This window comes from Cydia strobilella, chromosome 1, assembly GCF_947568885.1.
Source record: "Cydia strobilella chromosome 1, ilCydStro3.1, whole genome shotgun sequence".
Lineage (NCBI taxonomy): Eukaryota > Metazoa > Arthropoda > Insecta > Lepidoptera > Tortricidae > Cydia > Cydia strobilella.
This window is the reverse complement of record NC_086041.1, coordinates 27311229-27328096: the sequence shown is the minus strand read 5'-3', so window position 1 is coordinate 27328096 and position 16868 is coordinate 27311229. Positions and strand designations below refer to the sequence as shown.

The window sequence follows — 16868 nt, the reverse complement described above, 5'->3', positions numbered from 1 at the left end:
TGATGTTGTAGTAGTTTAATTCAAGGATGAGAAATGAAAATCCCTCTCCTTAAAAATACTTATTTATTAGATCTAGGAAAACTCGTCAAACTCATAGGGTTCACTTTATACATACAATTTTGAAATCTTAATATGCAGTATTCATTATGCAATTTTACTACAGATGACTAATATGGTAAGTATATGAGAATAGTAGATTACGAGTATAAACTAAAGAAATCAATTGACATCCAAAACACAACTTATAAACTAAGATACTTTTCAAAAGGTATCACAATATATGTATATGAAAGACTGTGGGGCCAATCTTAGCAAATATGTATTTGCAATCGACCAATGAGGATAGAATAAGATAGAGCGGTACTGTCATAGTAAATTTTGTAACCACTGTAAATTCACTGCCATCTATCGACATACTTTAAAACTAAAAATGAAGATTTATAAAAATACGTTAAAATGTATTTAAATATGGATAAATGATTTTTTTATTTGCATTAATTATTTTTATATGATTTTGACCCATGTTCTGTCACTGGTATGCGTTAATTATAAATAACAAACGAAACAGTCAACGCCCTCTATACGAGAGTAGGCCAAAACTAGTGGCGCCATCTGACCGAGAATCAAATTTTCGTGATTTTCGAGGCACGTTTTTTCCTTAGACTGTATCCATCTATTACGGAGTTTTATCTATCTTTGCAATCGACAAAAGAATTGTAAACTGAGTGTCAGTAATATGTGAGTATCAGGATGGCGGGTGTACATCAACAAATGGAGCTGCGGTATACGTCAGGAGTTAGTGCTAGCAATGTGCCAAATGAAATAGCGATATCTTTATCATTGCTATTTCAAATAAGCAGGCGTCTATATATATATATATATATATATATATATATATATATTTATTCAATTCCATATTACTCTTTAACCGCTCTCTGAATTTGATTGTGCTTCATACATGTGGAAGCACATTGCGAGCACTAACCGTAGGCAGTACTTTCACCCTTGAGTAGGCAGCCATTAGCTAGAACTGGAAATGAGCCTGAGATCATTTATATCTTAAATATCTCTGGAGTTTAAAGAGCACATTGCTCCAATTTTGGCGCACATTTGGCACATTGCTAGCACTAACTCCTGACGTATACCGCAGCTCCATTTGTTGATGTACACCCGCCATCCTGATACTCACAGTAATATACATTTATTTATCTACACGAAATTATCGACGGACTCATAGAATGGTTTACTAATACTCGTGAAAATTAATTTTAATAAATGAAAACCTATAGAAATTGAGCGCTCCGATTCACTGTCAGCTCTTGTTGCCGGCCATGAGTAGAGAGAGCAGCGCGGCCTTTTCCTTCTCCTTCTTGCGCACCACGTCGAGCGCGCGGTTCTTCCACGTGCTCTTGCGCAGCTTGATGGGCCGGCTGCCCACGTAGCGACCTGACACAAACAATGTGGCGCGGGTCAGGTGTTATACTATGAATTTTCTCAAATGATTTTTAGGCCTCAGACCCTAATCCGTTAGTAGGGTGTGAGGCGTGAAAATCATTTGAGAAAATTCATAGTATATTGTGACGGTTGCTTTAAATAGCTTCATCGGGATGGATGAACGCGCAAAGCTTTATGCAGATGGCGTTGGAAGGCCGCACCAATCTACCTATACAAGGTTTTCCCAAAAAAATCAATTATGTTGAAATTAATTCAGCTTTGATGATTCATTTGAAGAAAAGTCACATTTCCTGAAAGTCCAAAGAAACATAAACCACAGGCTACAATTTTAAGGTTCCTGACAGTTGGAACCATCAGAACCATGTATGTGTTAATCTGTGGGTTTTTATTTTAACCTCATTTAAAAACACATATAGGTATACACACGTCTGTTAGTGAAGTTTTATAGCGCCATGGTGTGAAACGATTTAAAAACATGTTGTATTAAGAAGGATCTTGAGCACCTTGTAGTGGATGAGGAGAAGATTCTATCATCGAAATTAAACTATCGTGAGACATAATTCAAAATATTTAGATCACTACAACATGTCGCCAAATGAGACTAAAAATACTAGTGAGAGTAACCATAGTGATCTAAGTATTTAGAAGATTCTATGTTAAGGCTAAAAATATAGCCATCGGATTTCCGTTTGATGAAATGATAATTTTATTGTGTGGAAAGAAAATAAGCCTAGCAGTAGAAATCAGACAAATTCAACTTATTTTATACTTGTCTGTTGTCATAATGATTTTACCCCGATATTAATTACCTTGGAATAAAAACTAATTTAATCCTAAAAAAATAATATTACTTTTCTCCAATATGCTCGGGAATGTTCGCCTTAGCGCCACTTGCACCATTCTACTAGAAACACTACTATATAAATTTTAAACTGTAATAAAATTTATTTTGACATAATGAACATCTTCCCGTCAAATAAATAGCTTGTAAGTACACGCAATGCGCAAACAAAGGAATTACCATCCATTTCCTTCATGGCCTTGATAAAGTCTCCGGGGTCCTTGAAGCTGACAAACCCGAAGCCTTTGCTCTTGTTGGTGCGCTTGTCTCGGATCACCTTCGCTCTTTGGAACGAGCTGTATTTGCTAAATGTTCGTGTCTGTAACAAGAATAATATACGTAAGCTTGTGCTTAATATATTACTCACTAGTACTCACATACCAGAGCGGCGCGCGGATCCGCATCAGTGTGATAACCGGGAAAGGGTACTGTAATTTTACTTTACTGTAGAAACTATTTGACAGTTTTGACACTGACCAGCAGCTCGTCGGTTACGTCGTTGCCGAGGTCACCGCAGAACATGCGGAAGTCATCGTCGGGCCAGTCCAGTAACGTCACGTCCTCCCAGACTTGTCCGCCCGCCGTGCGGACCACCTGTGAACAACATTGTCATGTATTCAGGCCTATTGGGGTTACTGATACTACTCGTAATACAATGTGGGCTGTTACTGTATGTGTATACAGTGCGTGTGCCCACCTCGTGGCAGTTGCAACCGCAAGTGCATATGGGCCCCTACCATTAGTTTCATTCTGACGGTAGTTTTAGTGCCAGTTGCACCATCCGCACTTGACAGACTGATCAACGTCACCCGGAGCGCCGCGGCGGTTTAATATGAAATTTTCCATAGAATTAAATTTTGCGAACTCTTTAACAATGACAAACAGTTTGGTGCAACCGACTTATTCGAACGAATTTGAATTAACGCCTCACGATTACGAGACAGATGGGTGATGTGTGAAATCAATACTATTAACTAACCTTCCGATGTTTCTTCTCTTTCTTGGGCTTGGGCATAGCGGCGTCGGGCACGGGCACGGGCACGGCGACCGGCACGGGCACGGGCACGACGGGCGCGGGCGGCGGGGTGGGGGCGCGCGGAGGCGTCGGCGCGCGCGCTGGCGTCGGCGAACGTTTCTGTTAACATTACATTAAAAAAAAGTAAATTTATATTCATGATCTATATTCATGATTGCGCAAATAACTATCAGTACTGTTTTTACATGGAATAGGCAGTATAATTTATTCGTGCGATATGATGGCCCGAAAAATCGTAATCAAAATTCGTATGCCATTACGTCCGCGTCCATTACTCATTAGGTATTGTATAAAAATGTTAACATTCATGAGAATAAATAACTCGCATGTTAGTATGTCATACGATTTTTGTAGACATTTAAATTCCACATTGAGTAGACGATTATATCTCTTCGAAGTGCGATATCATACGTGTAGTTTACATCTATACCTCTATTTTTAACGTGTTCTATCTTCTTCGAGACGAAAAACTCTTACCATGTAAAATATGCCCGACCCGTATTCACAAAAGTTCAAACGGCCTTAGGTGCGCAATTGCGCATCTAAAAAACGCGAATCATATTGTATAAAATTTTCTTGATCCTTATTAAGTTACTTTGCGAACTTAAAAATGCTGACGGGACACAATCAAGCAATTTAAACAATGAATGATCATAACAGTACCCTCTTCTTGCTCTCATGTTTCTCCTTATCCTTGCCTTCGTCCTTGGTCTGTTTGTAAAGCTTGGGCGCCGCCGAGAGCACGACCGGCTGCGGCTTGGGCGGCGGCGGCGGCGCCAGCTGCGGCCCCGGCATGCCCGGCCGGAGGAAGTGCATCGGGAACTCGGGCATGCCGCCGGGCCTTAAACGTTGTACCTGCCGACGAATTTCACTTAGGCACCAACATTTTCAAAGGATATTTAACTTTATTATTTGTAATTAAGATCTAATCTCCAATAATCATAAATTTTGAGATGTGGCAGCATACGAATTAAAATTAATGCATAATCTTGTTGAGAATTTCTCTGTCTCCTAACTGTTTCTGTATTTAATATGGAGTTTTCTTTTAAAGCCTATTAATAAGGCGGAATCCTAAAGAGCTTATCAAATATGTATATTTAAGTTCGAAAGTAAGTCAACTCATGAAACGAAATAAATTTATGTTATGGATATTTTCCATCATCAGTTGAAATAAAGCATAAAAGCAGAACATATCTTCATCTTGTGTTCTTTTATGCCGGAATAGAATTTTTCAGTTAGCAAAAAAATGTTCTAAATATTATTTGTAAAAAGTATGCAGTGACAGCGCAATACCTAATCATGTTGCTGTCTAAGCAAGGTAAGCAAGCAAGGCTGATACTGTTGCAACTTACAGAGGCTGGTATCATCATGTTAGGCATAGTCGGCGGCGGTGGAGGTGGCGGAACAGCAGGAAACATCATGCGGGGCATCATGTTCATGTTGCCCGGCATGTGGGGCATGTTAGACATGTTGGGCATGTTGGACATGTTGGGTTCGAACGACAGCATTGCGGGCGGCGGCGGCGGTGGGGGGATGGCCCGTTCCAGTCGCTGTTGCACCGCGCCGTACGTGCCTGCGCTGATCACCCCCCGGATGGGACCATGCTCGCCGGAAATCTCCGCTTCGAACCTGTCCACCATTAATGACAAATACATATTATGTTGCTGAATATAGGTCTGTATAAATCCAATACTGACCAAGATTAAGGGGTTACGACAACTTTAAATTTATATTAAATCACATTTAAAATCGGGTCTATCGCGAATTTATTTTGTTACCTTTATTTACGGACTTCGACACAGGTTTTACTGGTCGTGGTCGCGGCTAACTGATGTCCCAGCAAAATGTCAAAACAGAGATTTGTGTGACTACCCGACAACAAAAAAAAATTAAGCCAAGGGATCTATCTTCGCATGTGTGCGCGGATGTTGTGAGTGTTGCGTGTCGGACTATTAACAGTAATTAACATTGATGTGTAGTAGGTGGTTTGAAAATGTGATGTCTACCCCAAACTTTAAATACACTTTTCGTCGGGTAGTCACACAAATCTCTGTTTTGACATTATGCTGGGACATCAGTTAGCCGCGCGACCACGACCAGTGAAACCTGTGCCGAAACGTCGGTAAATAAAGGTAACAAAATAAATTCGCGATAGACCCGATTTTAAATGTGATATGTGTTCAAAGCGCGAAAGTTTTAAATGTTATAATATAAGGCTACGCGCGCACTGCGGGTTTCTGCCGTGCGTTTTTTTTCCGCAAAATCTGTGAAGTATGCAACCTCCTTGAGGTGCGCGCACTGCGGAAAATAATCCGTATGCGGATTAAAATCTGTGGTTTGCTGCAGATTGGTTGCGGTGCGGCGCCGCACGAATTTTCTGCATCCTATAGACTATTGAATAAATCCGCGCACTGCGGAATAAAATCCGTGCGGACACCGGCCGGAAGCCATCCAGTGACGTGACGCAGTTGTTCTCGCGACACGGTGCTGCGCGGTCATGTCGTCGCCTAGCGCCCTAGCGCATCTCCAAATTTTCAACGTCCGTTCATAACTTGAGTTGTGACTAGAATGGCAAAACGTGCAGATATGTCACCGCTGTGCGCGTACTGGACACACACGGTTTTTTTTTAAAAACGCACCGCAACTCGCCGCACCGCAGTGCGCGCGTAGCCTAACTTTAAATTTAATTGGAAGATTTCTACAGGTTTTTAGCCGACTTAATCATAAGATATTAAAATAAATAAGATTAAAAAATAAAACTACAGGTTATAAAATGGAATTATCCCAGCAACAATTCAAATCTTATAGCTATCTGTTGATCCCTAATAATTAATAATTTTGAATTATGGAGGTTGCTCAAGTTGCATTCTCATCTACTACAAAACTTTTTTGCGTCACTGTCACATAAAATAAACCTGCACCTTGTCAAGTTATGTCAAAACATGTTATGTGAAGTAACAATACTATGAAGTAAGTATTGTATATAACGATTGGAAATAAACATAATCACACTTATGTACCGGCAACATCCAACACATACTATATGTTACTGCCAACAGTCCCAATATACACATTGATTAGTGCTAAGTGCGAGTTCATACATTTGCTATAGGTATACCACCACCATGGCAGTGGTGTATCAATAAACAGATGTCTTTTTTTATATCTTCATTGAAAAAAAGGAGTTATGCCCCTACATTAATATGTACTCTGGCAAACCCACATTGTCAGTAGAAAAGGCGCGAAACTCAAATTTTCTATGAGAGGACAACCATTCGCCCCTACATTTTTAAATTAATGAAATGGCGTGGCATACTATACAATTGTCTGCACATTATCTTGGCCTCGTCAGACACTGGTTAAGCCAGAATGGTGTTACAAACAGGTCTCTATTGTTTCCCATAAAGTTTTAAGTAATAATGTATTGTTTGTCCACATTTTCGTTAGTCATAATTTGGTTTTTCTCAGAGATGCGTAACTTTTCAGAGTCGCCATAAAACAAACCTAACCTAACCTATCTGTACAAAAATCCTAAAAAGTTAACGGTTTCAGAATTATGACTAATGATAATATGACAATCATTACATTGACTTTCAATAATTATGTCAAACAAAGGGACCCCGACAAACAGCTACATTTGTAGAAAGTAGATGGGTCATTTAATTTTAAATTGTATGTTACACTTTTTTTTCATTTAGTAATTTTTATGTTATTTCTACTCAAAATTACGAGCTCTTGATCCAAATATGAAAAAAAAAATAGCCAAGGATTTAATTTAGATTCCGATACTACAGCATCGGAGCTAACATTACGGCTGTTAGCTCCGATGCTGAATACGTAATTTACGCGGATGACACGCATCATAGTCAGCGATAATAATACAAAAAACCTTACACTAAAGCTGACCCATGTTATGACCAAAATATCAAACTGGTTTCGTGCGAACGGTATGCTATTGAATGTGGAGAAAACCAACCTGATCCATTTCCAACTACGAAAGTCCCCCACGACATTTAGAATAAGTCTTGATAACTCCTCAATACCCCAAGTCGACCAAACAAAATATCTACGCTTCGTTATCGACTCTGGTCTAACATGGTCAGCTCACATAGACTTAATGTGAGACAAACTATCTTCTGCAGCCTTCGCACTATCCAGACTGGCCCCAACTCTTTCAGATGACAATATAAAAAAGGCATATTACGGGTATTTTCACTCGATATTAATTTATGGTGTCGACCTTTGGGGGACAGCGGCTGATCGTGAGCGAGTATTTAAGCTTCAAAAGCGAGCAATACGAATAATCGCGAGGAAACCTTACGACCACTCAGCACACGACTTATTCATTAAGCACAAAATTCTTACATTACCTAGTGTTTACATTTTAGAAGCGTGTAAGTACGTAAGAAGCAATCTCAGCTCGTATAAAACCCGTGAGCAGCAGTCAGGTAGAAGCACGCGCGGTGGAAGTCTCCTTCTGGTGCCGTAGTATGGGCATACTACCGCTAAAGCGAGGAAATCACTTGGTGTTTTGGGGGTCAGACTATTCAACACATTACCTGCTGAAATTAGAGATATCTCTAGTGATGTCACATTTACTAAATTAAAAAAACATTACTAGAGATGGCGTGCTACACTATCGACGAATTTTTCGCCAGGGTGTCATCGATCCACACACACGATGTAAAGGTCTAATTTCGCTGTTTTCATGGGACATTATTTTCATTAGTAATTTATTCATTATTATATGAATTACTATACACTATTTAAAATTATGTGACCAAATTTAGAATTATTTGAATTTATAATTACGACTGACATGATATATTATTGTATTTCCGTTTTCGCTTTAAGATATATGTATGCTATGATTTGTTTTTAAGTTTAAACAATGTTTACTTTTGTAATTTTATTTTATGTACTCTGGACGTGTAATTTACTTTATCAATAAATATATGAATATGAATATGAATATACCAATTACTTCACGGACTTTGTATGGCAATGGAATGGAAGAAACAATAAATGTATAGAAATTTTGAAAGTTTTTTCTCTTCTTAAGATTGAAAGAGAGTTCATGATTCTAACAACACAAAAATTCCCACATATCAAAAATAAGTGCAGCTGTAGTGTACTAAATAAAATGGTCCAGATATGACAATAATGTCAATCACAAACATGTTGAACATTCTCCAGTTTATCATACTCAGGGCAGGATGTCGATAATTGGTGGTTCGCATGGCACAATCAAAATGTGACACGGCCTGAATCAACCTGTTTAAGACGACAGCGGCGGCGACGATTGATACTTGCTTGAATGCTTGAGTTAACTATGGTTTGCACTGATCATGTTTAAGCATACAAAAAGTTGATGACAACACCGACAGCTTGCACGTCTTAAGCCTAGTACGTAACAACACTTCTAGTTTTTGCAATGTTTTATAAAGTATCTGTTATCATGTATATCAAATACTTACCTAGACATTTCATCTTGCATCTGCTGGTATTTGTTGGAGTCGTCCATGGTGCCTCTCCAACCTTAACCTTAAAGCAGTCCAAAAGAATTACGTACTAACGAGAAAATACGTTTATGACATTAAACAATAGTGCGCTCGATACGTACACTTTGGGACATTTTCAAAGGATTTGATCAAAATACAACAGAGAGGATTAAACGAAATGATAAATGAATGACTGAAAATACAGAAACGAACACGAACATTGGAACATTTGACATTGACAGTCTGTCTGTTTTTTTTAAATTTATTACGAGCATTGACAACTTGGCCATCAGCTCAAACAATCTATCTGTCTAGAAGAGAATAGACAAAACAAAGTTTGTTTAAAGGGGTTCACGCACGTTTGCGATTGATAACAACAGAGAACCACAACTTTGATCCGATCCGCATATCTCTTTCTCGCTCTACCCATATCTGCTTCCTTATTGGACGTACTGGGACATCTTCCAGACGCTCGAACATGCCTCATGGTCATGGTCCGATAGTCCGATACCATAGAGGATTCTTTCGTATACACACTGCCAGACTGACAGTCGACTGTCAACGAATTTGCTTTGCTTTCTTGCTTGTATTAGTTGTATTTATTATATTATTGTTTCCTCTTAAATTAAAGGAATTTGTATTTGTCAAAGTAAATTATAAATATTATAATGATCGATGAAGACAATAAAACACTTTGGTGCGGAAATTTACCAGAACAAGTGACGGAAGAACTACTTTATGAGCTGTTTGTACAGGTTAATTCTGATTTTTAATTTTTCAGTGATATTGTTTTTCATGTGAAACGATAACATTAACGGTATATTTTATTAAAACAGGCGGGACCATTGGAAAAAGTGAGGATACCAAGAGAAAGAGATGGTCGTCAGAAGAATTTTGCATTTATAACCTATTGTCACGAAGTGTCTGTGCCCTACGCTATGAACTTATTTCGCGGAACCGCTTTGTTCCATAGAACTCTATCGCTGCAATGTCGAGGACGAATGGCACTGCTGCCGCCCCCCATACGTTGTTATGGGCCTGATCCATCCCTAGACTTTGTGTCCCAGGGCAATGTCATACAAAAATTTGCTGAAATGACTGATAAATTACGGGAAGAAGAACTCAAAAACGTGTATACTCCTAGACACTTCCATGATTTAAATGACAAGCTAGTACAAGCTAGTTTGCAGGGCAACTGGAGTCACAGACACCACCCGTACAGGCCAGACAAGAATCATGCACGGGGCAACAGAGATAACCACAGTGACAGAAATAGAGACAATCACAATGACAACTACCATGGCAACAGTCGCAATAATTATGGTAATAATAACTGGAGGGACAGAAGGAATCAAAAGAAAGGCAATTACCACAGAAGAGAGTGATTATAATGTATTTACCTTTGATCCTTGATGAACAGATAGTATTTATACATTTAAATTTCTACTTTGTCGCAGTCATCAGAAAGTCTAATGTTACGGGGCAATGATTCATGTGATGATGAACATAGCCATTCAATCTTTTAAATATTGACTTTATTTTGATTGTGTTAAGGTGGTTATTTGATTTTAATTGATTAAAACTGTCTGTCTATCACAAACTAGCTAAAATCTGCCTTAGGTTGTTTTTCAAGATACTGACCAAGGTCCAATGTGCATTGCGCCTCACTCTCACTAAGCAGAATGTGAGATGCAAACACACATTGATGATGGTATCCTGTTATCCCTCATCAGGGACATAGGGCTCTCAGAAAGGATTTCCATTTTCGCGGCCTCCTCCAGCTCCACCCAGCTTGCCCCCTTTTTCCAGGAATTTTCCAAGTCAGCAAATACACATTGGACAAAGAAATTGGACAGTTACCTTTAGCTAACCGCACTAACTTTGATGTGACCAAATGTGGAAATTCCACTGTAAACATCATATTTTCATAGTAATTTGACATTTATGGTCAGACTGCCACTCTCTGCATAAATAAGTTGAGTTAGCTTTAACTCTATAATAACACATGTAAACTATGTTTTTGTTGAACTGATTAGTATAGAACTACTCTATGTATATTAACTTTTATACATGTAAAAAACAAACACTATTGCTTTTCAATAAAATTATAGTAAGTCTTTATTATTCTTCAGTGGTTCCATTCATGCATATCATATGTCATCACAATCATTTAGTATAATGCCATAATAATCTAAAAAATTGGTCATACTTGCCTGAAAGGAATACAAAATTATAATTGAAAATTACATGATCCTGACACCTGGAGGCCTTTAAAAAGGACTAAATAACCCGAAAATATAAAACAGCACTTTGCAGAACTTTGTATATGTATATCTAATCGCCACTGCATGAGAGGCGCTGAAAGTAAATGTGTTTTGTTTGTAAAATAGTCATTACATTGTGTAGTCAAGTATGACTTATGTCAATTAAGTTGATACGCATGGTAAGTGATTAATTGGTGACTAGGCATTTGTTCGGTTGCTATAAAAAAAATTATACTTTTTAACTAATTATACTAATTACAGTTGATTTAAAATGACAACAAAATTCCAGTGTCAGGATGGAAAGGTACACTAGACTACACAACTATGGCAACCAACTTTCAAATCAATAATAGCTTGTCAGTCTTTGACGTATATCTGAGGATGGACACTAACTGCACCAAGAATGGTGCTAGTTCAGCGGTGTGCCTCACGAATTCGAGCCAATCGTGCTGTCGCGCTAATTTCCGACCAATCGCGTGCGTGATGCAAACTTATCAACCAATCGCGTTGTAGCTGTGGCACACCAATGTACTGGCCCCATTCTTATTGCTCATGATTGCCCATATCTAAGGCCCGTCCCTCAGAATAATAACTAAAGGCCCGTCCTTAGATATAATACGTCATCAATGTTGTCAGTTAACACCCTTGAAGAATTGTTTATTAAGTAGTAGTTCGTACGATTTTGTCACACGTCACGGTAGATACTCGTTTTAAAAAAACGCTTTCAGAAGTAATTTGTTCAACATGTAAATCTCAAAGAGTGAATAAATTACTTACAATTGCTCTATCCTTGTATTTATATGAAATGTACGAAATTAGTTCCCGCATTAGTCCAATGGAAATTATGTATAATGAAATCGCGATTATTTTCTGGTCCATGCCAAAAACTTTTACTGGCATTATTTTGTATAAAATGTAGGTGCCGAGAACACCTCGTATTAGCAAAAAGGATGATAAATAGAGTATGTCTATTATGTAGAACAGTCTCGCCCTTCCATATCCTTCGCTTTTGAGGAACCTGTTAACAAAAAATGTGTTTAATAATCGTGAAGTCCCTCGCGTCGGCAAGTAGCGTTTGCACTTTACACATGTTAACTGAGGGTTCACACCGCACTTGTTGCTATTAGGTAAGCTACCATGTTGTTTACAACACTCAGCCTTTTGCCCGTCATTTCTACATATTAAAAAAAAATATAGCCACAACCGAATACAGAACCTCCTCCTTCTATGAAATTGAAGTCGGTTAAAAATGTTACTCATACGCCAACAAGTTATGCCAACGGTTTTGGTTACTTTGGCAGCGTGGGTACGCCATAACACTTTTAAGCGTTCTGTTCTGAGCACTAGTCGTGATGAGTTACCTACGTCTTTAAAGGTACTTAACATTCCAAGGGTTAACGAGTGCACCTCTACAAGTCTACAGTCAGCGGTGTGAAAATTTATACAAATACGTTTATTTCATTACTTTTTACAGTAAAGTTGATCTTAGGTATAGATAAGGGTATTATCTATAATTTATACCTATACATTTCTATACCCATCAGTGGCGAAGTCTCCTTACTGTTTTCTCAACGGCTTGCCTAATATGTTCAGCTAGCTACCTATTCATACTACTGTTCACGAAGAAAAGGAAATTAAATTTTTTGACACACCGCCACCGAAACCCACTCGATCAAAATGTATAGACTTGAATGAATAAGTAAAAGGAGTCAGTCAACACACCATCTAATTTGTAGAAAAGGGTTAGTTACTTCCATAAACGCCATTGTGCATGGGAAAGAACACCCTGTCCCGTTCCTATGCATGTAGATCGTAATGGCCACTAGGGTGCTGAAGTGATGGGCCAGCATCAAGGGTCCTTGGTTCCAGTACATTAGACACCAGAGTAGGTCGAATGCGAAGTAGCCCCAAGACCATACCATCAGGGCGTAGTGCCGAGGCAGAACTGGAGCTAAAAAATGTCACAAGTCAAAACTAAATTAGTTGCATAAACTCGTCGAATAAATACGAGTATATAGGTATAGTAGTAGAGAGCGGGGGTTAGAAGTCCAGTTTTGATAACACAACTTGTTGTTGTTTTGATAATATCGAAATGTTGAAAAGACATTTTCACCACACCAACTGGTGAAGGCCCTCTCGATTGTTCAAAACGAATGAGAAAGATGCATTTTATCCACATGTGGGGCAAAGTAATCAGATCCAAATTTTGAGTTGTTTCCTTATGTTAGCTGGTAGAATTTACTTTTGAATGATTGAATTGAATTTTATATATAACGTTCATGTGGATTTGATTTCGTTTGTCGTTTTGTGAGCGTCAGGATGGCGGGTGGACCTCTGCGATTACAACGAAATATTTATAAACATATTGTACCTTCAGTGTACCTTTAATAAAAACCAGTGTACCTCTCTATAAAACGAGATATTTAACAAAAAAGGTCCACCCACCATTCTGACGTCAGGATGGCGGGTCGACCTATGAAATCTTGCATTATACCACACTAAAAGTAAGTATGCAGTTATATTGTACCTTCAGTGTACCTGTGTAAACTTTAAGTAGAAATCAGTATATCTATCGCTAAAACGAGCTAGGTACAAAACAATGTAACAAGGTAAGAAATAATGTAAGATTTCATAGGTTTTTTTGTTAAATATCTCGTTTTATAGAGAGGTCCACTGGTTTTTATTAAAGGTACACTGAAGGTACAATATGTTTATAAATATTTCGTTGAAATCGCAGAGGTCCACCCGCCATCCTAACGTTCACGTCGTTTTTGGTCGTTGGTGGTTTTATATAGGTAGTTAGTATTTTCCTCGCGTTGGTGAAAATTTTTGTTTCACTCGGTGGCAAAGTTTTTTAACCCTTGTGCCTTGAAACCCTCGCAACGCTGAAGATTCCACTTCTCGAACCACTCGCTACGCTCGTGGTTCAATTTTGAAATCTTTCGCTTGCTCAGGTATCGACAAATAACTATTATCGTTTCTTGTTACTTGACGTTATTACTACGCTCATAGAGTAACTTATACTAGAGCGGTACTGTCATAGTAAATTTTGTAACCCCAGTAAATTCACTGCCATCTGTCGACACACTTTAAAACTAAAAATGAAGATTTATAAAAATACGATAGAATGTATTTAAACATAGATAAATGATTTTTTTTATTTGCATTAATTATTTTTATGATTTTGACCCATGTTCTTTCACTGATATGCGTTAAAATTGTTAAATAACAAACGAAACCGTCAACGCCATCTATACGACTGTAGGCCAAAACTAGTAGCGCCCTCTGAACGAGAATCAAATTTTCTTGATTTTCGAGGCACGTTTTTTCCTTAGACTGTATCCATCTATTACGGAGTTATATCTATCTTTGCTTCGCTTTTCAAAAACAAGTCTCTATTCTTACAAAGTTATTACCGTTGGAACACCTTACACCGGAAACATTTAGCCCCGGTCTCCGCTACAGTCGCCAAGAGAAGTTCAACACGCTCCACGCTCTTAACAATAAAGTTCTGCCCAGACATTTTTAACACCTCGCCCGCTTATGAAGTACGAACGTCTGCTGCTGACTGTACTGACCTAGGTAAGGTAGTTGACAAACTTGGCAATCGGGAGCCAATTTGTTTTCAGGAGGTACCTACGTTTTCTACGAGAGGATCTTGGACCTCACCCAATTGTCTCAAAATAGGAAAGCCAAGTGCCACGCACTCGGAAGACTTGTCAAGGTGTGCCAATACGGTACCGTTAAACCACCCAAATATAGTCCAGAATCCAGTACTAGATACAACTATGGTCGTTCTGTTTGAATTTTTCTGGGTTTTTCTTCCATTTATAAAAATACTAACGACCCGTCCCGGCTTCGCATGCGGGTTACACAAAACGTTAACAAATTATACACCTACACCTTCCTCAAGAATCACTCCATTGATAGGTGAAAACAGTATGAAAATCCGTTCAGTAGTTTTTAGATTCATCGCGAACATACAGACAGACAGACGGGGCGGGGGACGTCGTTTTATAAGGTGTGGTTATTTTGTGATATATATGAGCTTAGCATCGGGGATATGAGCTTTCCGAAAGAGGGTTCTTACCAGTTAGCCGGCATATGCTGAGCGAGCCCAAACCACACTGCGCGAGGCCCACTGCACTCGATACGCTCCCGTGCAGAAGGGTCACGACCCGCGAGTGGTATTCGGGGCATTTGTCCGGCTGCCGCGCGCAGGACAGCAGGTACAAACAGCTCCAGAACAGGAACGATGACAACTTCAGAAGCGATGCCGTGTCTAGCTCGGGGACGATATCCATTCAATACATCCCGGTTATATGGTTTACCGTATTTTTGTTGTTTTATGGATTTTAACCATGTTTAGGTACTTTATTTGTTTGTCGTTAGGTACTTTAGTAGGGACTGATTCATGTTGTGATGTGTAAACATGTCAAATTGACAATTAAGTAAAGTGGTATATATAAATTCAAAGAGGTTAGTGTCTAATGTACAACACGATGATACGACACGGTTCATAGGGGCATGCATTAACTGTAGGGGCAGCACAGCACAGGAGCCCCCTGTTTATCCCAGGTAGCAAAATGACGTCAGCGACGTCATAATGACGGCATTATTACGTCATTATGACGTCGCTGACGTCATTTTGCTACCTGGGATTGGCGCGAAGTGTTAATGTCAAGTCAAGTTTAAGCTTCCAATGTAGCCCACAAGATGGCAGAACCTACAATGCACAAGAAAACGTACGTGAACTGTAGAGAGCAACATTTGCTTTGGCGTGAAGTGTCAATGTACCTACAGTATGTTTCCGATTCAGGCCACAAGATGGCATGTTTTTTCAACGCGCACGATTGGTCCCTATAGCAAGTTATTACTATTTATTACGGTAAGTATGAAGCAATAGTTATTTGTGCAACAAGAGAGGAAAGTTGGTTTTTCTTGCGAGTGTTTATTTTGAGTCCCGAGAAAGCGAAGTGAAGAAGGGAGTGACGAAGCGAGGGACTCAAAAACACGAGATGTAAAATAACTTTCCTCTCGTGTTGCACACATAATTTTTCACCTCAGTAGTGAGAACATATTAAAGGTTAAAATGTATTTCGAATTACACAGAATAAACAGAAAAAACAAGTATTATAATATGTACCATAATACCATAAAAAAAATGTAATAAAAGTATGAAGTTCATGGCCTTCACTAAATTAAAAAGCTACATTGTTGACGAAAGTAGGCTTGCTCGAGCTGCTGAGGTGAAAAGATAGATTATTATATCTCTTTGGTATGAAGTATGAAACAAATAGACACTTCATAGATCTTTGGTATGTACGAAAGTTCCGGTTTAGCACGACAATCGCGACAATACTTTAGAATAGAATAGAATAAGATTTTATTCGTAAGCACAAACAAACTAAGACATTACATAATATAAAATAAAACATAAAATAAGATTAAAGTGCCACGAAATGGCCTCATCTCAGCATGTTGCTGGTGACTTCCAGCGCTGATCTTTCGATGAGACCACGAGACCGCGAGATAGACTAAGTAAGTTTCAACCCCCTTTACACCACCTTGGGGGACGAATTTAAAAAAAAGCTGAAATCAGTTTTCTTGTTTTTTAATATAATACCTTTTTGGAAAGATTTTTTCCTAGCTTAAAATAAAATTTGAACCCAGACAAACTTTCATCCCCTTTTTAACCCCCTTAGGAGTTAAATTTCCAAAAACGACAAAATCTCTTTTTCTGTAATCGGCTATTATGCCTTTCTATGAAG

The 16868-nt window shown here is 38.7% G+C and overlaps 3 protein-coding genes across 4 annotated transcripts; 1 reads left to right on the top strand and 2 right to left on the bottom strand.

The window, feature by feature from the left end:
• Positions 1–46: 46 nt before the first annotated feature.
• LOC134742954 (RNA-binding protein 42-like) lies at positions 47–9058 on the bottom strand. Of its 2 annotated transcripts, XM_063676197.1 has the most exons (8): positions 8956–9058; positions 8810–8876; positions 4685–4961; positions 3996–4187; positions 3276–3431; positions 2774–2890; positions 2477–2615; positions 47–1446 (listed from the first exon to the last, which is right to left on the bottom strand). In XM_063676197.1, the coding sequence occupies exons 2-8, from the start codon at positions 8854–8856 to the stop codon at positions 1313–1315; spliced, it is 1062 nt and encodes a 353-aa protein (XP_063532267.1). In that variant the 5' UTR covers positions 8857–8876; positions 8956–9058; the 3' UTR covers positions 47–1312. The 2 variants fall into 2 exon arrangements, with proteins under 2 accessions (XP_063532267.1, XP_063532259.1); XM_063676189.1 differs by having other exon boundaries at positions 8810–9029.
• A 347-nt stretch (positions 9059–9405) lies between these two features.
• On the top strand, positions 9406–10282 carry LOC134742979 (RNA-binding protein 7). The gene is made up of 2 exons (XM_063676219.1): positions 9406–9588; positions 9670–10282. The coding sequence occupies exons 1-2, from the start codon at positions 9502–9504 to the stop codon at positions 10216–10218; spliced, it is 636 nt and encodes a 211-aa protein (XP_063532289.1). The 5' UTR covers positions 9406–9501; the 3' UTR covers positions 10219–10282.
• Positions 10283–10926: 644 nt separating this feature from the next.
• On the bottom strand, positions 10927–15496 carry LOC134742970 (TLC domain-containing protein 5-like). Its single transcript, XM_063676206.1, has 4 exons — positions 15188–15496; positions 12820–13048; positions 11875–12115; positions 10927–11046 (listed from the first exon to the last, which is right to left on the bottom strand). The coding sequence occupies exons 1-4, from the start codon at positions 15399–15401 to the stop codon at positions 10984–10986; spliced, it is 747 nt and encodes a 248-aa protein (XP_063532276.1). The 5' UTR covers positions 15402–15496; the 3' UTR covers positions 10927–10983.
• Positions 15497–16868: the final 1372 nt, after the last annotated feature.

What these genes read in the sequence shown, in the direction of transcription:
- LOC134742954 (XM_063676197.1), bottom strand. Translation starts at nt 8,856, where the DNA reads ATGGACGACTCCAACAAATACCAGCAGATGCAAGATGAAATGTCTAG. An exon ending in ACGTAACCGACGAGCTGCTG is followed by an intron (nt 2,616 to 2,773) that starts GTCAGTGTCAAA and finishes TTCTTGTTACAG; the next exon opens with ACACGAACATTTAGCAAATA. An exon ending in GGCCATGAAGGAAATGGATG is followed by an intron (nt 1,447 to 2,476) that starts GTAATTCCTTTG and finishes TGTTTGTGTCAG; the next exon opens with GTCGCTACGTGGGCAGCCGG.
- LOC134742979 (XM_063676219.1), top strand. Translation starts at nt 9,502, where the DNA reads ATGATCGATGAAGACAATAAAACACTTTGGTGCGGAAATTTACCAGAA. An exon ending in TTTATGAGCTGTTTGTACAG is followed by an intron (nt 9,589 to 9,669) that starts GTTAATTCTGAT and finishes TTATTAAAACAG; the next exon opens with GCGGGACCATTGGAAAAAGT.
- LOC134742970 (XM_063676206.1), bottom strand. Translation starts at nt 15,401, where the DNA reads ATGGATATCGTCCCCGAGCTAGACACGGCATCGCTTCTGAAGTTGTCA. An exon ending in CAGCATATGCCGGCTAACTG is followed by an intron (nt 13,049 to 15,187) that starts GTAAGAACCCTC and finishes GACATTTTTTAG; the next exon opens with CTCCAGTTCTGCCTCGGCAC. An exon ending in CCTTTTCTACAAATTAGATG is followed by an intron (nt 12,116 to 12,819) that starts GTGTGTTGACTG and finishes TTTTGTTAACAG; the next exon opens with GTTCCTCAAAAGCGAAGGAT.